The sequence below is a fragment of the Euleptes europaea genome, chromosome 1 (genome assembly GCF_029931775.1).
Source record: "Euleptes europaea isolate rEulEur1 chromosome 1, rEulEur1.hap1, whole genome shotgun sequence".
NCBI lineage: Eukaryota > Metazoa > Chordata > Lepidosauria > Squamata > Sphaerodactylidae > Euleptes > Euleptes europaea.
The window spans coordinates 28,460,300-28,483,423 of record NC_079312.1 but is presented as its reverse complement, the minus strand read 5'-3'; the positions used below and the strand labels follow the sequence as shown (position 1 = coordinate 28,483,423).

At 49.7% G+C, this 23,124-nt stretch overlaps 1 protein-coding gene and 1 long non-coding RNA gene across 2 annotated transcripts; both read left to right on the top strand.

Moving 5' to 3' along the window:
- The first annotated feature begins 5,349 nt into the window (after nt 1–5,349).
- Nucleotides 5,350–10,524, top strand: LOC130492622 (uncharacterized). Its single transcript, XR_008933886.1, has 3 exons — nt 5,350–5,424; nt 6,955–7,029; nt 10,417–10,524. It is a non-coding gene; the product is annotated as an uncharacterized LOC130492622 (long non-coding RNA).
- A 15-nt stretch (nt 10,525–10,539) lies between these two features.
- LOC130474664 (zinc finger protein 883-like) lies at nt 10,540–12,662 on the top strand. The gene is made up of 3 exons (XM_056846364.1): nt 10,540–10,560; nt 10,620–11,688; nt 11,878–12,662. Exons 1-3 carry the CDS (start codon nt 10,540–10,542, stop codon nt 12,660–12,662), a joined length of 1,875 nt encoding a protein of 624 aa, XP_056702342.1.
- The last annotated feature ends 10,462 nt before the right edge of the window (nt 12,663–23,124 follow it).

Genomic DNA, 23,124 nt, shown 5'->3' with positions numbered 1-23,124 from the left:
GGACCATAACTGTGTCCACAGTGAGCCTTCTATATGCTGTCAGCCACTGGATTTAGTCCTAAACAGGAACTATGGAAAACTGTGTCTGGGGAGGGAGGAAAGATAGATTCGAGTCCAGTAGCAGCTCAGAGACCAACAAGATTTCCAGGGCATAAGCTATCGAGAGTCAAAGCTCCTTCATCAGATCGGACAGAGGGGAACTTTGACTCTCAAAAGCTTATGCTCTGGAAATCTTGTTGGTCTCTGAGCTGCTACTGGACTCGAATCTAGCTCTTCTTCTGCAGACCAACACGACGACCCACCTGAATGTATCTGGAAAGGGGTACATAAGCGTGCTGGGTTTTGCATGGCTGTCATTGATCCATCCCACCTGGATGGTGCCTAGTAGGACAACCCTGATCTGCTGTTTGGATGAGTTGGGGGATCAGAGTTCCTGTCTAAGAACATAAGGAAGGCCACACTGGATCAGACCAAGGTCCATCAAGTCCAGCAGTCTGTTCACATAGTGGCCAACCAGGTGCCTCTAGGAAGCCCCCAAACAAGACGACTGTAGCAGCATTGTCCTGCCTGTGTTCCACAGCACCTAATATAATAGGCATGCTCCTCTGAGACTGGAAAGAATAGGTATGCATCATGACTAGTATCCATGTCCTCTCCTCTGTGAACATGTCCACTCCCCTCTTAAAGCCCTCTAAGTTGGCAGCCATCACCACATCCTGGGGCAGGGAGTTCCACAGTTTAACTATGCATTGTGTGAAGAAATATTTCCTTTTATCTGTTTTGAATATCTCACTCACCCTCCAGCTTCAGCAGATGACCCCGCGTTCTAGTATTATGAGAGAGGGAGAAAAGCTTCTCCCTGTCCACTCTCTCCATACCATGCATAATTTTATAGACCTCTATCATGTCTCTAGGAAGCCCCCAAACAAGACGACTGCAGCAGCACCATCCTGCCTGTGTTCCACAGCACCTAATATAACGGGCATGCTCCTCTGATCCTGGAGAGAACAGAGATGCATCATGACCAGTATTCATTTTGACCATTAGCCATGGATAGCCCTCTCCTCTATGAACGTGTCCACTCCCCTCTTCAAGCTTTCCAGGTTGACAGCCATCACCGCATCCTGTCTGTCCAATCATGGATGGCTAAGATATTTCCTTGCAGTGAGGGCAAACTGAGATACAGATCCCTGCTACTCCCATTTCACAGAGCGGGAGAAACTGAAGCCACTTGCTGAAAGCCGCCCAAGAAGAGGAAGGCTGTGAACATGGTTATCCAACCAGTGGGGTTGTAACTGCTTGCTTGCTTTTTTAAAACCCGAAGTTCTTTGATGGATATGATCACATGTCAGATCCAGACCAGCCAGGAACACCATGAATTGTAAAGTCTCCAGAGGGGGGAAAAGTGGCTTTCACGTCAACTTGCATTTTCTGGAGACTTTTCCAACCAAGGTCTGAGAAGTGTGTATGGATTCAAGCAAACTGGGAACCGCACAAAGGAGCTTCGGCAAGGCAAAGAAGTGGCTGGAGGGCGATTTCTAGCTCTCCATCGCTGGCTGCTTTTTTTTATTTTTGCAAACCTCAAAGGCAAGCGGAGAAAGTTTTAAACAGGAGCCGGACCCCAGGGCCACTACGCCGCTTGACAATAAGGTAACCGGACCTGCCCCTTGTGCCAGATTAACAAGGTCATGTGTCAATAAAAGCAGCAGTCTTTCGCGATCGCTCCCCCCCCCCCCACCACCACCCATCCCTTCCAGCAGGGATCTAACCCGTTATCAGAGGACCACCGTCGGGAGGAAGGACCGTCTTTTCCCACCCCCGCACAGGGTCACTTCCCAGCCCCATCCACACCATCTCCTCCTCCACGCGTTTTACCTGGTGCCTCCGACTCGGCAGCAAGCAGATCTGCGGCTCCCCGGGGGCTGCGGAGGAAGCGGCGCCTCTCCGAGCAATGCAAACAATGAGAAAGTCCTCGCCTGGCTCGAGGTCTCTGTTATAAAGGCCCTCTGCCCCCTTGCATGGGATCCCTCCAGTCTTCTGCAGCTGGGAGTGGATTGGGTGGGGGTGGGGAGGGGGGAGACCCCCAGTTGCAAGATGCAATGGAGGCAGCCTGGGTCTCTTCGCCGTTGAAAGGCAGGGAGACACCCCTTCCCCACCACCACGATTTCTGATCTCTCCCTCTCTCTATTCTTTAGGATCCTCCCTCCGCCCCCCCCCCGACCCTCCTCCCCGCCTTCCTGCCTCCCCCTCCTCTCCTCTGAGCATCAGATCCCAATCACCAGCCCCTTCCTGTGTCCTTGCAATACCGAGCCGGTCTGCAACCTATTGCTTTTTTTAATAATTATTATTTTTTGGGGGGGACTGGTCGCTAATAATATATTTTTTTAAAAAAATATAATAATAATAATAATAAATCACATGGGGAGTCTCCGGATTTCGCAGGCGTAACCCGTTCGCTCCTGAACCGGAAGCACCAGGTGATCGAGGAAAATGTTGGGAAGGGGAGGAAGGGGGTCGGGGTCGGCTTTCTCGCCCCCCTCTCCCGGGATCGCGATGCCGCTGCAGGAGAAGCAAGCGCGCCCCGCTGTGCAACCGTGATCCAAGAGCCGAGGCTCCCCGGCAGCAAGGGGAAAGGGTAAGGCGAAGCCACGCTTGCAAGACTTAAACGAGGCTGCCCTCCTGAAGAAGGGTGCGCCCCCCGCCCTCGGTTCCCCGCCTCTCCAGTGTGTATGATCCCCCCCCCCCATCTGCATTCCTCTCCTTCCCGGGGAGTTCGGGGTGGCTGACCACATGATTCTCACAACAACCTTGCGAGGTAGTTTCGGCTGAGCGATTGCACCGTGCAACGACAAGCTAGTGAGCGCTGAGTAGCAACCTGAACCGGAGGGGTGAGCTCTCCTTCCCTGGAGGTTTTTTAAGCAGAGGCTAGGTGGCCATCTGTTAGCAATGCTGATTCTATGACCTTAGGCAGATCATGAGAGGGAGGGCATCTTGGTCATCTTCTGGGCATGGAGTACGGGTCACTGGGGTGGGGGTGGGGGGAGGTAGTTGTGAAATGTCTGCATTGTGCAGGGGGTTGGACTAGATGACCCTGGTGGTCCCTTCCAACTCTATGATTCTATATTGTCGAAGGCTTTCACGGTCAGAGTTCATCAGTTCTTGTAGGTTATCCAGGTTGTGTGACCGTGGTCTTGGAAAAGACCACGGTCACACAACCAGGATAATCTACAAGAATCTATGATTCTATGATTCTCATGTGCAAAACTAGTGCTGTAAGCATTACACCACGCTGCCTCTCAAGGTCTCAGTCTGAGGGTGGCCTTGCTGCTCGAGATCCTCGAAGTGGAGGTGCCAAGATTGAATTTAGGATCTTTAGCATGTGCTGTTAGGGTTGCCAACTTTGGGTTGGGAACTTCATGGCGATTTGGGGGGCGGAGCCTGGCAAGGGAGCTTAGCAGGGATGTGATGCCGTAGAGCAGGGGTGTCAAACATAAGACCGGAGGGCCGGATTCGGCCCCTTATCCGGCCTGTGAGCCAGATGAGGCAGCGCCCCCCCCCCCACTCTTGATCTGGGCTGCCGAGGCATGGCCTGTCCTGACCAAGTGACATTTACGGTATGTCATAACAGGCCTTCATAACAATTGAGTTTGACACCCCTGCCATAGAATCTCTCCCTCTCTCAATGGCCTCCAAAGCTGCCATTGCCTCCAGGAGAACTCTTCTATGTGGTCTGGAGATCAGTTGTAAGTCTGGGACACCTCCAGGCCCCACCTGGAGGTTGACAACTCTAGCTGTGATCCTCCCAGATGCACCGTCATGTCTATGTGTTCCTGCGTGTGTGTGTGTAAAAATGCCATCAAGTAGCCTTCTGACTTTTGGTGACCCTACGAATTAATAACCTTCAAAATGTCCTCTATCATTAGCCTCGCTCAGGTCCTTCACAACTTCAAGAACACTTCCTCGTTGTACATGAACACGTGAAGCTGCTTTCTACTGAATCAGACCCTTGGTCCATCAAAGTCAGTATTGTCTACTCAGACAGGCAGCGGCTCTCCAGGGTCTCAGGTAGAGATCTATTCACACCACCTACTCACCTAGTCCCTTTAACTGGAGATGCTGGGGATTGAACCAGGGACCTTCTTCATGCCAAGCAGATGCTCTTACCCCTGAGCCATGGCCCCTTTACTAAAGTTACAGTTTAGTATGATTGAGAACCATGCCATATCTGCAAAATGGGATTAAAGGGTTGGTTTTCCAATGCGTCACACTGATAAGTGGATCGTAATGGGGGTTATAGACACAAAACCAGAGGTTATAGATACAATAGAGATTGTAGACACAAAACCAGAGCATGATTGTTTTTTCTGAATGTGCGGTCTGGAATAAAACCACAATCCATACATTGTGTTTTGTTGCACGGCTCTGGATCAGACGTCTTGGGACTTGTCCCAGGTGGATGAATCCCTGCATGCCATGTGTTATGCGCGTATCTTCATTTGATGCAAGTTAGGTACCCCTCAAGAGCTGATTTTACTCATCTTTTTGGTCTTACGAATGGACAGCTGGTGTGGTATGGTGGACAGAGGGCCTCTCTCTCTCTCCCTCACGTACCTTACAGGGTTGTTGTGTGGTTAAAATGGAGGTGCTTAGAGAAATATGATCCCTTCCCCGAGCTCCTTGTTGGAAGGATGGCGGGGGGAGGGGAATACAAGTTAGCGATGAAAGGCTGGGTTTCTGTTCTCACTGTTTCAAAGGAAGTCAGGTCTCATTCTGAAGACCGTGTGGACAGAATTTGCCGCAGCAGAATAAGCCAGTACAGTTGCCAACTCCAGGTTTAAAATTCTTGGAGCCTGGGGAGGGCAGGGTTTGGAGAGGGGAGGGACCTCAGCGGGGTATAATGCCATAGAGTCCACCCTTCAAAGCCGCCATTTTCTCCAGGGGAACTGGTCTCTATAGTCTGGAGATCAGTTGTAATTCTGGGAGATCTCTCCCCACCCCACCTTGAGGTTGACAACCCCATAAGTCAGTCGGTGCATATTTGCATAATTTATTGTAATTTGCAAACATCCTGCTTGTTTTGCAGCAGCATTTAGATTTTTTGTTTGTTTAAATTGCAGAATGTGTACAGGCCTTCCAACAGACCAATAGTAAGTGAGAAGATCTTGGCTTCCCAGTTCTTAGAGAGATTATTGTTGAATGAAGAGCATAGAAACAATTTAGAGACACTGACCATTTCCCCGGAGATTAGGGGTGGTTATTATCCATGTGCTTGTGGCAGGAGGGTGGAGCTTGTTATTGCAAGAATGAGTGTGATCCACAAGGAAGTGGGTGACTGTTCCTTTTCTTCCAGGCAAAGCAGTGTGTGGACTCTTCTGGATCCCAGAGACGACATGCAGGAAAATTATGAGAACGTGATCTCTTTGGGTAAGGGCGGTTGTTGTTATTATTTATAAATCACCTTCAGCTTCTTAGGTTCCTTCTCTCTGCTGTTATTGGGGCATCTCATGCTAGGAAATCACTAGGGTTGCCAGCTCCAGGTTGGGAAATACCTGGAGGTTTTTGGAGCGGAGCCTGAGGAGGGAAGGGTTTGGGGAGGGAAGGGACTTCAATGCCATGGAGTCCAATTGCCAAAGCGGCCATTTTCTCCAGGCGAACTGATCCCTATCGGCTGGAGATCAGCTGTAATAGCAGGAGATCTCCAGCTAGTACCTGGAGGTTGGCAACCCTAGAAATCACGGAGTACAATTTTATGACCAGACTAGCCCAGGATGAGCTTGCACAAAACATTCAGGAATTTGCTTGTGGCATTCACTGCTACAGGATGTGTAGATTGCTTTTTAAAGGGTAGACGAAAGGAATTAGTTCTTTGCCGAAAGAGTAATTACATTGGGGAATTCGCTGCCATTGGCCACGAGCATAACAATAATGGTGTTTCATCAAGTCACAAAGGACTCATGGTGACCCCAGGCCCAAGGGGTTATCAAGACAAGAGATGAGCAGAGGTGGTTTTTGCCATTGCCTCCCTCTGTGTAGCAATCCTGGGCTCCCTTGGTGGTCTCCCAGCCAAGATCCTTGCTTAGCTTCCGAGCTGTCATGAGATTGGGCTAGTCAGGGCTATTCGAGGTTAATTGAACACATGAAGCTGCCTTATACTGAATCAGACTGTCAGTCCATCGAAATCACTTTGTCTACTCAGACCGGCAGGGTCTCTCCAGGGTCTCAGGCAGAGGTCTTTCGCATCACCTACCTGCCTAGTCCCTTTAACTGGCGATGCCGGGGATTGAACCTGGGACCTTCTGCATGCCAAGCAGATGCTCTACCACTGAGTCACGGCCCCTCCCCTTACACAAGCATAGATGGCTGAAAGGAGAACCATAGACATGGATGGCTAGATAGGCCCCATTCTTTTAGTAAGTAGTAACGATCCCCTGTGCAAGCACTGGGTCATTCCTGACCCATGGGGTGACGTCACATCCCGACATTTCCTAGGCAGACTTTGTTTACGGGGTGGTTTGCCAGTGCCTTCCCCAGTCATCTTCCCTTTACCCCCAGCAAGCTGGGTACTTATTTTACCGACCTCGGAAGAATGGAAGGCTGAGTCGACCTTGAGCCGGCTACCTGAAACCGACTTCCATTGGGATCGAACTCAGGTCATGAGCAGAGCTTGGGCTGCAGTACTGCAGCTTACCCATTCTTTTAGACAGTTTAAAATCAAAACTCCATATGAAAATGTTGAAGTGAATTCCTGATGTGGCAAGCAACCAACTCAATAGGACAGATGCACAAGGAAAGTCTTCTAAATGAACAAATATGTCATGTGAAAACATTATTCCTGTATTGTCAAGACCAGACCACAGCAATTCTTCTTCTGGATTCTGGATTATGAAAGTGCTCCATCTAATTTTGTTTTAAATTGTTTCCTCCCTTCCCCCTGTTGTCCCCCACCATCTGTAGCAGAGGAAATTGCAATCAGCTGGCCCCGGATAACTGCTTTTGCCGAATCTCACAGGAGAAGAGGACTGGCACCTGGTAAGTCTGCCCCAAAGGGCTGGAGTTAGACATCGTGTTCCTTGGAAAACCATAGGATTCTGCACAGTTTCTGAGCAAACATCTGAAGAGTGGCTTCGCACCTTCATGAGAGGCAGAAAATAGCACATGTGCAAGTGACTCAGGCTTGCAGGGGAGGAGAGACGGCATGATATAACCCAATCTCGTCAGGTCTCGGAAGCTAAGCAGGGCCAGTATTTGGAACGGAGACCACCAAGGAAGACTCTGCAGAGGAAGGCGTTGGCAAACCCCCTCTGCTTCTCACTTGCCTTGAAACCCCTTGCTGGGGTTGCCATGAGTCTCTATGACTTGACGGCATTTTGCACACAGGCTAGGTGTGATAAGGAACTGGTATGTTTCTCATGGGTGAGATGCACATGTTCCCCTGTGCACTTGGAAACAGCGCATCTCGCCATAGCAGAAACACAGGCCTGGTCTCCACATGCGACAGAATGAGGTGGTGATAAGTATGGAGATGGTAGAATGGACTGTCCCCCCTCAGACTGCAGGGGAAAGCGTTCATTTCTCAGAGTTCCTCTACATTAATAATTCCTCGTAAGTGGGAAAAGCCAGCACAGTGAGTAAGTGCCAATGCGTTGTGGTGGAGCTAGAAATCCCAGGTTCAGATTCCCACTCTGCCATAAACCATGCTTGTTGACATTGGGCCACTCACCTTCTTTCAGATTGGCCTACCTCATAGGGTTGTTGTAAGGATAAAGTGACACTGGGAAAGCTACATACACTGCTCTGAGCTCCTTGGAGCTCAGAGAGCCTGTTTTACCCAAGCCTGTTTGTTTTTCTTCCTAATGTGCTGTTTTTTCCAGAGAATTTTTACATGAGAGAGCATTAAGAATGCGACCACTTCCCCTGCAGTCTGAAGTGGTACAACCCGTTCTCCCACCTCAGAGTTCTCCCACTTCATTCTACTCTATGAGTAGACCAGGTCTCAGTGTTTCCCTTTGCTAGGAATCCTCTCCCCTTTTGTGTATCTCCAAACATGTGAAGTGGCCTCTAAACCTGGCATCCTGGACTTTCCTTGGAAGTGTCTCGCCGTTACGGGGTGAGGAGATCGATAATGGCAGAGCAGGCTTGCTCTCTATTAAAGATCTTTCCCCTGTTGTGTGACTCCTACGGAAGCATGGTTGGTGTGTTCTGTGGCACACTCTCCAGCGTTGAGAGCCAGCATGGTGTAGTGGTTAAGAGTGGTGGTTTGGAGCGGTGGACTCTAATCTGGAGAACCAGGTTTGATTCCCCACTCCTACACATGAGCGGCGGACTCAAATCTGGTGAACTGGGTTGGTTTCCCCGCTCCTACACATGAAGCTAGTTGGGTGACCTTGGGCTAGTCACAGCTCTCTTAGAGCTCTCTCAGCCCCACCGACCTCACAGGGTGTCTGTTGTGAGGAGGGGAAGGGAAGGTGATTGTAAGCCGGTTTGATTCTTCCTTAAGTGGTAGAGAAAATAGGCCTATAAAAACCAACTCTTCTTCTTCTTCCGTTGAAGTGCATGAGGCTGTGTAGCCAGTAGGCCCGGCCAGAGTCTTTCATGAATTGACTCTGAACGTTCCCCTCCTGTTCTCCGAAATATTCAGACACCCAGAGATTCTTCAGTAGGCAAACGAATATGGAAAAGATGGGCTGAAGGTAGAAGGCTTGAGAACTAGTGTGGCATAGTGGTTAAAGCATCAGGGCAGAACTGGGAAGACCTAGGTTTAGATCCTAACCTCAGTGATGAGGTTGCTATGTGCCAGTCATGAACCCAGGATGCTACCTTATACTGAGTCTGTCGAGGTCAGTATTGTTCGCAGATCTCTTTAATGGGAGATGCCCAGAATAGAACCCGGGACCTTCCACATGTAGAGCAGATGCTCTACCACTGAGCCATGGCTTCTCCTGTCACCTCAGCTCAACCTGCTTCAAAAGGTTGTCATGAAGAACTGGAGAATCATGTCCACTGGCCCCAGCTAGTAGAATAAAATGGAATAAAAATGAACAGGCAGAAAAACACTGGTCTAGAACAGGATGAGAGTCCAGGCAAAATCCTCATCCTAGCGTAGGCCACTTGTCAGCAAGGGAAAATCAGATCTCCCATGAAGAAGTTGGGCTGAGCAGCAAACTATGCTTTAGGTTACCTGCCAGTACCAAGCAACCAAAAATGTAAATTGCCAAGGGGGAGGCAGGGGATGAGGGAGGGAGGAAATTGGATCCCAATTTGATGGTTGCTAGGCAATTACCCTTTCTTTGCAGTTCCTCTTTAATTGCTTGCAGATGAGGAGTCAGAACCCGCCAGGTTGCTCTGGAAACACACAGGGCACAATCCACCAGGCACCTCTGCTATGTAGCCTCCATGGATTTCAGTGGCATGCTAATAGATAGAAACCCAGGTGGGGCAGGATTGGGCTCGTGCTGCTAGTAGTGGGTTGAAATGGGTGGGGTTGGAGTGCTGGATCCAAATGGACTCCAGTGATAACTAACCACACAGGGAAAGCTGGAAAACATTTCATGTGGTGGTTCAAGCCATTTTACAGATGGAGAACCGAGGAAGCAGCTGTTGGCCTGAACCCCCAATAAAATGAGTTGTTGTTTGTATCTGGGTTCAAACTCAATGGGCAGAAAGTGGGAAACGCATAAAACAGATAAAGCTGCCTCATACTGAGTCAGACCATTGGTTTATCACGATCAGTATTGTCTACTTAGACTGGCAGCTGCTTAGACTGGGAGCCAGTGTGGTGTAATGGTTAAGAACGGTGGTCTGGAGTGGTGGATTCTGATCTGGAGAACTGGGTTTGATTCCCCACTCCTCCACATGAGCGGCAGAAGCTAATCTGGTGAACTGGATTTGTTTCCCCACTCCTCCACATGAAGCCAGCTTGGGAGTACTTGGGCTATTCACACTCTCTCAGCCCCACCTACCTCACAGGGTGTCTGTTGTAGGGAGGGGAAGGGAAGGTGATTGTAAGCTGGTTTGATTCTTCCTTAAGTGGTGGAGAAAGTCGGCATATAAGGACCAACTCTTCTTCTTTCCAGGGTGTCAGACAAAGGTCTTTCCCATTGTCTATGATTTGGTCCTTTTCATTGGAGATGCTGGTGACTGAACCTGGGACATACCCACCCTGAGCCTGGCTTTGGCCGGGGAGGGCGGGATAGAAATAAAAAATAAATAAATAATTTCTGCCCGTGAGACATGGCCCCACCACCACTGACTGAGCACAGAATGTCAGGGGTACATTTGAAGAGTGAGTTGTGGGCAGCAGCGTGGGAGGATGTGGACTTGAGGAGAGTCGGCAGGATGTTGGTGGGGAGGAATGACAAGTTGTGATGGCAGGTCCATGAACGCATGACAGCTTTTTTTCACTTCCCTTCTTCCAAGTTTCTTTTCCCAGACCCCAGGAGTTACTGGATTCTCTCGTTGTTCCAGCAGATGATGGGATGGTGAGTGACAATGGGAATGAGGAGGAGGAGGAGGAGGAGGAAGTGGTGACGACGCAGCAGGATGGAGGAGGAGGAGGAGATGGTGGAGGGAACGCTGTGGTGGATAAAGTGGACACCCAGCCGGACCCTCTGCTGGAGAAGTCCAAGGAGAAGGCCAACAACGAAAGCCAGGGCCAGGCAGCCTTGGAGGAGCAGCCAAAGAAGCCCTTGGGGAAGAAACAGGGCAGCAAGCCGGTCGCCCACCGTGGCTTCAAGAAGTTCTCCCCTCGAGGCCACCATGGGCTGCTCAGCCATGCCGGGCGGTGCCTCGATTGCGGGAAGGGCTTCGGCTTTGGCAAGCGCTCACGGCTGCTCGGCAGCGCCGGTCTGGAGAAGCCCTACAAGTGCAGCGAGTGTGGCAAGTGCTTCCGCCTCAACTCCACCCTGGTGACCCACCAGCGGCGCCACACCAGCACCAAGCCCTACCGCTGCGCTGAGTGCGGCAAGAGCTTCAGCGTCGGCTCTGCCTTCATCCAGCACCAGCGCAGCCACGCGGGCAAGAAGACAGGCGCCAGCCCAGCCCGACCCTGCGAGTGCAACGTCTGCGGCAAGAGCTTCAGCCTCCCTGCCCACCTCATCAAACACCAAAAGCAACACCTGGAAGAGAAGCCCTACAAGTGCACCGAGTGCGGCAAGGGCTTCAACTGGAACTCGCACCTGGAGCGCCACCGGCGCATCCACACGGGCGAGAAGCCCTACGTCTGTGAGGACTGCGGCCGCGCTTTTGCCTGGAGCTCTCACCTGGACCGCCACCGACGCATCCACTTCGGCAGCGTCCCAGCTTCCCCTTGCAAATGCTGCCTGGCTGCCATGACCACATCAGCCAGCAGAGCCAGCACCAAACCCTACCAGTGCGGGGAATGCGGCAAAGGGTTCAACAAGAACGCTGCGCTGTCCAAGCACCGACGAGCTCACCATGCTGCGGAGAAACCCTACGTCTGTGAGGACTGCGGGAAGAGCTTTGGGCTGAACGGTGCCCTGCTGCAGCACCGGCGCACCCGCCACCCCAACGACTCTGCCAAGCCCTACGCCTGCGGCGACTGTGGGAAGAGCTTTGCCTGGAGCTCCCACCTGGACCGGCACCGGCGCATCCACGCTGGCGACAAGCCCTTCCACTGCGACGACTGCGGCAAGGGTTTCTCACAGAGCTCCCACCTGGAGCGGCACCAGCGCGTGCACCGGACCGCCGAGCACCCACCCTGCCACTGCACGGACTGCGGTTTCTTGGGAGCCCGGCGGAAGCGCCGGCGCGGGACCTTGCTGCCCTGCAAGTGCAGTGACTGTGGCAAGAGTTTCCTCTGGCGGCGCCCAGCTTGCAGCGAGTGCGGGAGGGGCGGGGGGGAGGGCGTGCGGCACCAAGGCACCCAGACAGGCGAGAAGCCCTACTCTTGCGTAGACTGCGGCAAGTGCTTCGCCCAGAACTCGGCCCTGGCCAAGCACCGCCGCATGCACACTGGCGAGAAGCCGTACAAGTGCAACGAGTGCGGCAAGAGCTTCAGTGTGCGCTCCAACCTGCTGAAGCACCAGCGCACCCACCTGGGCGAGAAGCCCTACAAGTGCGGCGACTGCGGCAAGGGCTTCATCCAGAAGTCGGACCTCACCAAGCACCGGCGCATGCACACCGGCGAGAAGCCCTACCGCTGCGACGCCTGCGGCAAGTGCTTCAGTGTCAGCTCCAACCTCATCAAGCACCAGCGCATCCACCTGGGCGAGAAGCCCTACGCCTGCGGGGACTGCGGGAAGGCCTTCATCCAGCGCTCGGAGCTCACCATCCACCAGCGCACCCACACCGGGGAGAAGCCCTACAAGTGCGGCACCTGCGGCAAATGCTTCAGCCGCAGCTCCCACCTCAACCGCCACCAGCGCACCCACAGCAATGAGAAGGCGGGCGCCGCCCCTGTCTCCCTGCTTGCTGCTGGCACCGCCAAGCCTGCCGCTCCTCTCCCCATCTCCGCCTTCTCGGCCTCCTTTGCTTCACCGGGCCCTCTCCCTACACTGTCGTCCTTCCCTTCCTCCCCCTCCCCCCTCCCCCTCCCTTCTCTGGATCTACCCTGGGCCTTGCCTTTCCCCGCCCGAGGCTTCCAACATCCCTCCTTCCCTTCGCCTGCCCCTTCTGGCGCCCAGGCCTCTTCCTTGATAAACTAGCCCCTTTCCCCTTCCTCTTCCCATCCCATTCTGCTGCTCGTATAGGTTTCTTCTGCAAAGGGGGTTGCCAACATTCCTGGAGAAAAAGGCCTTGTCCCTTTTAACGGAGGCGTTATATGTGGAAATGGGCAGCTTTTCCAGGCACGGGGGTAAATAAACATAACCTAGTAAATATCAATCCCATTGTGTGGGTTAAATGAACACATGAAGCTGCCTTATACTGAATTAGACCCTCGCTCCATGGAAGTCAGTATTGTCTACTCAGACCAGCAGGGGCTCTCCAGGGTCTCAGGCGGAGGTCTTTCACATCACCTACCTGCCTTGTCCCTTTAACTAGAGATGCCAGAGATTGAACCTGGGATCTTCTGCATGCAAAGCAGAGGCTCTACTACTGAGCCACAGCCCCTCACTTCCAACTTACGCCGATGCTATGAATCAGTGTCCTCCAAAACGTCTAACGTTAAAAGCCTTGCTCAGATGTTGCAGACTGTGGGCCGTGGCTTCCCTGATCAAGTCAACCCATCTCGTGTTGGGTCTTCCTCTTTTCCTGCTGCCTTCAACTTTCCCTAGCATTATTGTCTTTTCCAGTAACAATCTTAGTTGGCCACTATGCACCTGGTTGGCCCCTGTGTGAACAGACTGCTGTACTTGATGGACCTTGGTCGGATCCAGCATGGCTTTTTGTATGTTCTTATCCCATTAAGCCCCTATTAAAGAGTCAGAAGGTTCACCCCCTCCAGGTTGTTGGCAACCCTGTCTGCAAAGTCCACATTCTGCATTGTCCACCCACCCACCCCCCAGTCTGTTTGGTTGCCCTTCAGGTTGTCCACTCCCTCTGATTTGGTCCTGCAACTGCCTCCCTTACCATTATTGCTCCAGGCCTTGAGTTGTAGGTCTCAGCAGTCAATTATTTTCTGCTTCCTTTCCAAGAAAGAGAGCTATTCTCTGGGCAGAAATCTTTCTGCTCGTGGAAATTCTCCTTGGATCCTAGTCTGGGGAGACCAGTTCTGCAGACAACGAACAGTACAATCCTAAACAGAGTTACTTGAGTCTAAGTCCATTGAAATCAATGGGAGTAACTCTGCCTAGTACTGTTAATTTTTTTTCACTTTCTTAAACAGCCTATTTCACTGTTCTTCCACTTGTCTTCAACAACGCTCCCCACAGCTCCTTGCTGTCATGGCTTTATCTCCTTGGCTAGTTCCTCCTGGCAACATTGTCTTCTCCATATTTTCCTTCTCCAATTTCTGACAGTCCTCTGATTATTCTTCATCTTACCATCCATTTCTTCATTCTCTTCCGTAACTCCACTCTCTGCTGCTGCTGTGGTTCAGCACAACTTCTGTGTTTTGTCCGTGTGCTCCTTTTCCTCTAATGCTTACAAATGTCTTTTAATCCTTACCCCCCTCATCTCTTTCTATTGCGGTAGCCAAACTCTTTGGTTTGATCCACAAAGGGACTTTAATGCTTAAGATGCCAATTCAAATATTTAACAAGCTATGTAAGACACAACCTGCCTTTGGCCTAATATCAAAATCTCCATAGGGTTCTGTAAGGAAACGTTCCTATTTGGTTTTGCAAAGGAGTGGTGGTGGATCACATGTTGCAGCGCATTCCTATGTTAAAATCAATTTGAATGCCTAGTATTAGCTTGTCAGGGAGAAAACTTATACCCAAACCATATCTCCAATATATTAGTTTTCAGAATATGGGGAGATTTTGCCATAGGGTACATTCAGATGAGTGATTTTTCCCTATGCGCATGTCTGAGAGAGGTACAATTCTGCAGGTACCTGGCCGTGCTCCTTTGCCAAACATTTGAATTGGTTTTCCCTAAGAACATAAGAATCCTGCGGGATCAGGCTAAAGGTCCATTGAATCCAGCATCCTGTTTTCCAGAATGGCCAGGCAGATACCACTGGAAGTCCTACAAACAGGGCACAGAGTACCCCGTTGTTGTCTGTAAGCACTTGGTATTCAGAGATAGACCACCTGTGAACATGGAAGTTCCATTTAGCTAATAGCCATTGATAACTATGTCTTCCCTAGAAGACATAATCTAATTTTTTGCTGCAAGTGACACCTGGTATCGTGTCGGCCCTGAATGTTCTTGGTTGTATCCTCTATAGAGCAATCTAACAATGCAGTGGAAACAAAGATAGAAAACTGGTAAGCAGGAACCCCGTGTGGTAAGCGGCAGTACTGCAGTCCAAGCTCTGCTCACAACCTGAGTTCAATCCCAACGGAAGTCGGTTTCAGGTAGCCGGCTCAAGGTTGACTCAGCCTTCCATCCTTCCGAGGTCGGTAAAATGAGTACCCAGCTTGCTGGGGGTAAAGGGAAGATGACTGGGGGACGGCACTGGCAAAACACCCCTTAAACACTGTCTGCCTAGAAAATGTCGGGATGTGACGTCACCCCATGGGTCAGGAATGACCCAGTGCTTGCACAGGGGACCTTTACCTTTAAGCAGATGCTTGGGAGCTGAAGCAGATGTCCTTAATTTTTTTGATATCTTGTGGCATTCTTAGTCAACATCTCTGATATCATCTGATGTTTAAAAGGTAAAGGTCCCCTGTGCAAGCACCGGGTCATTCCTGACCCATGGGGTGACGTCACATCCCGATGTTTTCTAGGCAGACAGTGTTTAAGGGGTGTTTTGCCAGTGCCGTCCCCCAGTCATCTTCCGTTTAACCCCCAGCGAGCTGGGTCCTCATTTTACCGACCTCGGAAGGATGGAAGGCTGAATCAGCCTTGAGCCGGCTACCTGAAACCGACTTCCGTCGGAATCGAACTCAGGTCGTGAGCAGAGCTTTTGACTGCAGTACTGCAGCTTAACACTCTGCGCCACGGGGCTCCATCTGACGGTTACCTTGCCCCCATATCTAGTCTTGTATAGCCTGTTCTTCAGCTACTGGACCTGGAGTCCCATTAGGTACTTCTACTGAACTGACTTAACTCTGCTTCCACACAGAGTTTTTTTCTTCTTCTCCACCTTGGCTTCCAAATTAGAATGCTTTTTTTCTTTTCTTTTGAGCTTCCACATGCTGTAATCATCTTGTTTCCAGGTTTTCCCTAGTCCTCAATATGTTTTTTCTCAAACCAGCTTTACTACACTTTTTTTGGGGGGAAGAGCACAGCCCAAAGCATTAATTGGGAAGGAATGATGTATGTTTTTCCATTCTGCAAAGGTTCCTCCCACATCTGTATCATTTTTCTACTGTCAGCCCTACACAGTGCTTTTTTCCTGCCCCCCCTCACTCCACTGGAGGGTTTTTTGAGACCCTTTAAATAAAATTGGCACTTGCTATAGTGGTATAATGCTTTACTGCTACTTAGCTATTTCCATGTCGTATTTTAATAGACATTATAGTGCGATAACGCAGGTGAATAAAAACAAACAAAAGGGTGGTGAGTTAGCACAGCAACTGTGATGACCACGTCCCCAAGTGCCAATGCAACGTCCCTGTGGAGCACGTGTAGAAGGGAAAAGTTGGGGAGGGGAGGGGAATGAGAAATTAGGCAGAAAACTCCCACATATGGAAGCGCTGTTGTCCAGGCTTCTGCCTCTTGCTCCTTTGCAGCGGCCATGAAAGCAGTGCAGAGATCCCTCGCTGTGGGGAAGCAGCATTGTGCAGTTTGTAGCGCCTGTGATGGAGTGTTTAATTGTGCCACCCTTCCCTTAATGAGCAAAAATAGACACTTCTGTGTACAGTTAGGTTGTACTATAAAAAAAAAAACATGGAAAAAATTCTTACAAGTAAAGATACTATATGCAAAATATTTATAAGAATTCTATAGAAATAGCCATATGTCACCAACCATTGAAAATATGGCGATATATGGTAATATATGGCTATGGTTCATAGCTCTATAGAATTCTTATAAATATTTTGCATATAATATCTTTACTTGCAAGAATTTTTCTGTTTTTTTTTTTAAATAGTTCAACTTTTCCCTAAACAGCATATTGATAGTACAACCCTTCCCTCAATAGCAGGCGCACCAAAATGCCGAGGGGGGGGGAGGTAGAGGGGAACCCAAGCAACGTCACGATTACGTGTTGCTCCCTCCACGCCCCCCTCTCTCTTGTGTGTGCGCTATTTTATTGGAGGTGCGCTCTGAAAGCAGACGTTTCAGAGACGTTAGAACGGGCAGGAGTGCGGGGGGGGGGAATTGGAACTCGAATCCAGGACAAACGCTTTTAAGGTCTTTTCCGGACGTTTCCTGGACTGGGTGCGAGAAGCCTCTCGTGATACTGGGCCACTCTTGCCATTGATAAGCACTTACTCCTGGCGCAGCCATAGGCAGAACTGATGCAAGGGAGGTCAGGGCCCTGTGTCTTTCATGTGGTGCAGGATGGATATGGTTGCCAACCTCCAGGATATGGTTGCCAACCTCCAACTGATCTCCAGAGATCAGTTCCCTGGAGAAAATGGCCTCTTTGGCAATTGGACTGTATGGCATTGAAGTCCCTCCCCAAACCCCACCCCACTCAGGCTCCGCCCCCAAAATCTCCAGGTATTTCCTAACTCGGAGCTGGCAACCCTAAGGATGGAGCGTTTGGACGGGTATCCGTATTCTTTCCCTTTTTCTGCATACTTGACACAGACAGTATCACTCCCCAAAATTCTTTCTTCTGTGGCATCTGATCATCCTTCACAAGCATCTTTTGGACCACGCCATTTAAAAAAAAAAAACTTTAATGTGAAATCGTGATGACAGATTTAAGATTGTTGTTGCATTTAAATAAATTTGCCAAATATTAGACCTTCCATACGGGAGCCTCTCATAAGGGACAAGACCTTTATTTTTTGTCCGGGTTGCTGGCCACCCTAGTTCCCATGAACAGCAAGATGCTTTTTGAAAACCGCAGTAAAAGATGGCAAAGTATTGAACACTTTGTTTTTCAGGTTAAATATAAAAAACTAGGGAATAATTTACGGTTTTGAAAAGGACAAAAAAAAAAACCCTGAGAATAGTTAGAAGACAAAAAAACAGCAGTTCAGCAGTATGTATTTGTGTATGTACAGAAGGTATTTATATCTGGGGGGGTGTTCACAGCAGATTCACAAGGTAGCATACAATAATAATGAAAATGTTTCAGTAGAAAAATCAGAAATAAAATACACAGCACAACAGCTGGCAGTTAATATACAAGAGCAGCAGTAGATCTCGCCCTGACGTTCCTCAAGAAGGTCCAAGAGCCAGCATGGTGTAGTGGTTAGGCGCAGCAGACTCTGATCTGGAGAACTGGTTCGATTCCCCCCTCTTCCACATGAGTGGTGGGCTCTTATTTGGTGAGCTGGGTTGGTTTCCCCACTCCTCCACATGAAGCCTGCTGGGTGACCCTGGGCCAGTCACAGTCCTTTCTGAACTCTCTCAGCCCCACCTGCCGCACAACAGGCCTATTGTGGGGAGGGGGGAGGGAAGGCGATTGTAAGCCACTTTGAGACTCCTAGTAGAGAAAAGCAGGTATAAAAAAGAGAAGCAAGTGGGGCTGCCAGGCAACTGGTGGGAGGCTTACTGGAGTAATGGAGGGGCTGGGGGGGCAGAGGCAGAAATGATGTTGCAGTGTGTGCTGTGCTCCCCCCCCCCAATCTACCGGCAGCAGGCAACAGGTTGGAGCAGTGGGCAACTACCCGCCACCTATGGGTAAGTGGCAACCCTAGAAGCAAGATAAGGAACTCCTGGCCTAGAGGGGCTTAATTGTGGTGCCAGCACAGAGAAGGCCCTGTCCTGTATGAGGGAGCAGGAAGCAGGGCCCTTGAAGATCGCTTGAGGTAGATCTATATGGGAGAAGGTGATTCCAGATGGTAAAGCACGGGCTTTTGTATTCAGTGAGACTCCAGTCCAGTCCCTGATATTCCTTGTTAAGAGCGTCTCGTGTTAGGCCAATCTGTGCTGTCCAAAGAGGACCCAGGTGCTGGCTAGTCTCACAGCTGCAACAGGTCAACTCTTGACCTGTCATTGGGTTAGCAAGGGCTGCTCGCTGGACCCAAATTGGCGCCTCCCCATGTTGGTTGCGAAGGCAAAGGTGAAAGGTGTGTGTTGTTGTAGTAACCTAGGGCTCTGTAACTTCATGGTTCTCAGCAGTGTGAAGTTGGGGGGGGGGAGAGAAACAGAAGTTCCCTTCCTAACAGGGTTGCCAACCTCCAGGGCCTGGAGTTCTCCAGATGACATTGATCAGTTCCTCTGGAGTAAATGGGGGTAGTGGTTAAGAGCAGTGGTTTGGAGGGGTGGGCTCTGATCTGGGGAACCAGGTTTGATTCCCCACTCCTCCACATGAGCGGCGGGGGCTAATCTGGTGAACTGGATTTGTTTCCCTGCTCCTACACACGAAGCCAGCTGGGTGACCTTGGGCTAGTCACAACTCTCTCAGCCCCACCTACCTCACAGGGTGTCTGTTGTGGGGAGGGGGAGGGAAGGTGATTGTAAGCCGGTTTGATTCTGCCTTAAGTGGTAGAGAAAGTCGGCATATAAAAAACAACTACTCTTCTTCTTCTAGATGCTCCCCTGTCCAGGCTCCATTCCCAGATCTTCAGAAATTTCTCAGCCCAGTGTGTGCGTGGTCACAATATATCAGGCATATGCTAGGCCTACCTCCTTAATGAACAGACACTGCTAGGTGTGCAATCCTAAACAGAGCTGACCCTAGCAAGACCATTGGCTTCAGTGAACATGGGTGGGTGTAACTCTGCTTACAACTGCAACTCTGCTCCTTGTGAGCTTTTATTTTCCTTATCTGGGATCTCTCCTTGGAAGCATACCATGGTGTCCCATTTATCCTTCCTCTTTTTATTATCCTGTTTAACCCCAGCCTGAATTCTCCAGCTTGGCGGGTTTTTCTTTCGTTGGAGTTTTACTCGGAGAAACCGGACCAGCTTCATCCCCCACATCTTGGGATGCTCAGTTAAAAACCTATTTGATTGTGAAAGCCTGTGTGGTATTGTGGTCAACAGTGGCGGACTCTAATCGGAAGGACAGGGTTTGATTCCCCACGCCTCCAGATGAAGCCAGCTGGATGACCTTGGGCTAATCACAGAGCTCTCTCAGCCCCACCTACCTCACAGGGTGTCTGTTGTGGGGAGAGGAAGGGAAGGAGATTGTAAGCCAGTTTGATTCTCCTTAAAAGGTAGAGAAAATTGACTTTTAAAAGCCAACTCCTCCTCTTCTTCTTCCTCTTCCTTCTCCTGCTGTTTGACTGTACTCAGCTGTTCTGGGAAATGTGTTGCCTGGATCAGTCCTCCTTTAGCATGTAGTTGTGGTGTCACTGTACCTGTGGCCTGTTCCTCTGCTATGCACAATGTGCCTCTCTTATCTCCCTCTGTGTTTCCTCTTAATGCGGAAATCCCTTGGAACCAGGACTAAGTCATCCTCTGCATAATGTGGAAAACAAGCACTTTATATCTGCTTTAGCAGCTAACCCCACCCCCAATCACTGAGTGGGGAGAAAACCTCCTTAAAGAGCTTGAGGAGTATAAAAAAAATTAATGTGAGAGAGTGGTACTAAATCAGGAAGGGAGAGACTCTGATTCAGTCCATGCATTATTACCCAATAGAAGGGGGAACCTGTTATAGAAGGGGGAACCTGTTACTACCTGGGCTAAGTCTGGTTGCAGTGACTAGGACTGATGTCAACCATGTTGTTCTTTTTTATAAATGCTGTCTCCGACAGTAGCTGATGCCTATGGCATTGTTCTTCTTTGCTCCAGGCCATGCTGGATCAGACCAAGGTCCATCAAGTCCAACCGTCTGTTCACACAGTGGCCTAACCAGGTGCTTCTAGGAAGCCCACAAGCAAGACAACTGCAGCAGTGTTGTCCTGCCTGTGTTCCACAGCACCTAATATATTCAGCATGCTCTTATACCCACAAAGGGGCCTCTGCGTTAAACCACATGCCTGTTCTCCGAAAATGCTCAATTCTCTCTTCACTGCTGCAGCTGAACCTGTCCTAGATTCTTCCATTGCCTGGGTGAAATCATGAGGTGATAACAATGAAGGGTAGAAAATGGCCACTGGTCTTGCAAACGCTTTCTCTTTCTAAGCATCCCTCTCCCCTTTGGTTTCATTGACCAAAGCCTATGGCTGTGTTCATGTACTTTTTTAATTGTAGCACTTCACAATGCTTCACAATTGTAGCACTTCACAAGAGCTCAAACTTTAGAATTGTGTGTGTAAATGGTTTACGTCTTCCTTCCATGAGACACCCTCTCAAGAGACCACGACAAATGATCATATTCCATGGGATCAAGATGGAGATTTAGAGGGATCCTTTAGCATGAAGATAGAAGAAACCTCCAAACCCTACACAGCCTCTGAAAGTGGGATGCTGAATGATAACAGTGCAATTGTGAGATAAGAGGGAACAAATAGGGGGATGACTATCAACCAGTGTTCTACAAGACTGGGACTTCTTTCTTCTGTTGAGATCTGTTGAGCGCCAGTGTGGTGTAGTGGTTAAGAGTGCTGGTTTGGAGTGGTGGACTCAAATCTGGAGAACCGGGTTTGATTCCTCACCCCTCCACATGAGTGGTGGATGCTAATCTAGTGAACCGGGTTGATTTCCCCACTCCTACACACAAAGCCAGCTGGGTGACCTTGGGCTAGTCACAGCTCTCTTAGAGCTCTCTCAGTCCCACAGGGTGTCTGTTGTGGGGAGGGGAAGGGGATTGTAAGCCAGTTTGATTCTCCCTTAAGTGGTAGAGAAAGTCAGCATATAAAAACCAACTCTTTTTTCTCTTTTTGTGCTTCATGGAAGTAGATGTTGAAACAAAATTTTGTGACTAACTGAACAGTTCAAAATATAGAGCGGGGGCGGGGAGGAGGTTCTGCATTGTAAATATTAATACACTGTTGGCTTACCCAACACATTGTGTTGGAAATGGCCTTGCCCAAATGCTTAATTTGTCAAGTGACACATATCCCCTGATGGAGAAAACTGCCTGAATAAACTATTTGGGATTCTCCCTGCTCCTTTGCCCTCTTCCTGCCTGGGTGTGAAAAGGCCCACTGGGTTGTTCACAGGATATTTAACTGAGGAAGAAGCTGACAAAAATGGTGCCCTTGTCCGGACTGCTGCATCTTAAGACCCCCTCGGTAACGGAACTGGTCCAGATGATCTTGTACGAGAATGAAAGGGGTCTCTAAAGAAAGACTTTACCCATGCATCAGAGACATTCCAAACGATGCAGCTGGAATCGCAGCGGCTGTCTGCAAACAGCTGAGATGTTAGTGCTTTCATGTTGGAGAACAAACAGCAATTCTTCTGTTGAGATCTGCTCCCCCCACCCCACCCCCCGCTGCCTTTCTGCTTTTGTAACTGTCTCTCTTTCACTGTCTGCCTGTACTTCTGGATCAGCTTGGAAATGTCCTATTGCTTTGTGGAGAGAGCAATGTGCTTACATGGGGTTTGAAACGCAATGAATTGAAACGTTGTGCATTTATTGTTTTTTTAAAGCCTTTTATTTGGGTAACCAAAATACCTATACCAGAGGCACCACAATTTAAAAAAGATGTAGACAAGCTGGAACGTGTCCAGAGGAGGGCAACAAAGATGGTGAGGGGTCTGGAGACCAAGTCCTATGAGGAAAGGTTGAAGGAGCTGGGTATGTTTAGCCTGAAGAGGAGAAGACTGAGAGGGGATATGATAACCATCTTCAAGTACTTGAGGGGCTGTCATATTGAGGATGGTGCCGAGTTGTTTTCTGTTGCCCAAGAAGGTCGGACCAGAACCAACGGGTTGAAATAAAATCAAAAGAGTTTCTATCTAGACATTAGGAAGAATTTTCTAACAGAGAGGTTCCTCAGTGGAACAAGCTTCTTCGGGAGGTGGTAAGCTCTCCTTCCCTGGAGGTTTTTAAGAAGAGGTTAAATGGCCATCTGTCAGCAATGCTGATTCTGTGACCTTAGGCAGATGATGAGAGGGAGGGCACCTTGGCCATCTTCTGGTCACTAGGTGTGGGGGGGAGGTAGTTGTGAATTTCCTGCATTGTGCAGGGGGTTGGACTTGATGACCCTGGTGGTCCCTTCCAACTGTATGATTCTAGATGTCAAACATAAGGTCCGAGGGCTGGATCCGGACCCTTTAGAGCTTTTATCTGGCCAGCTGTGGCAGCCCCACATATGCCCCACTCTCGATCTGGGCTGGTGAGGAATGGCCCAGCCCGACCAAGTGACATTCATGTCATATCCGGCCTTCATAAAAATTGAGTTTGACACTCCTGATCTACCGGTATACTGTTTGAGAGTTCTATTGTGGGGTGGTGAGAATGGTGTTAAAAGAAATAAAAAGGGTACCTTCCGGGGGAAGGGATGGTTAGTTACAGGTCCCTGAGTAAGCCCAGCAGCTGGTTTTGGTATGTTTTATGAGGGTATATAATCCCGGTTGCCCTTAACAATTGTGTTTGGAATTTTCCGTGGAATCTTGTAGCTGAATTTGTATACATGGGAATGTCACCCTC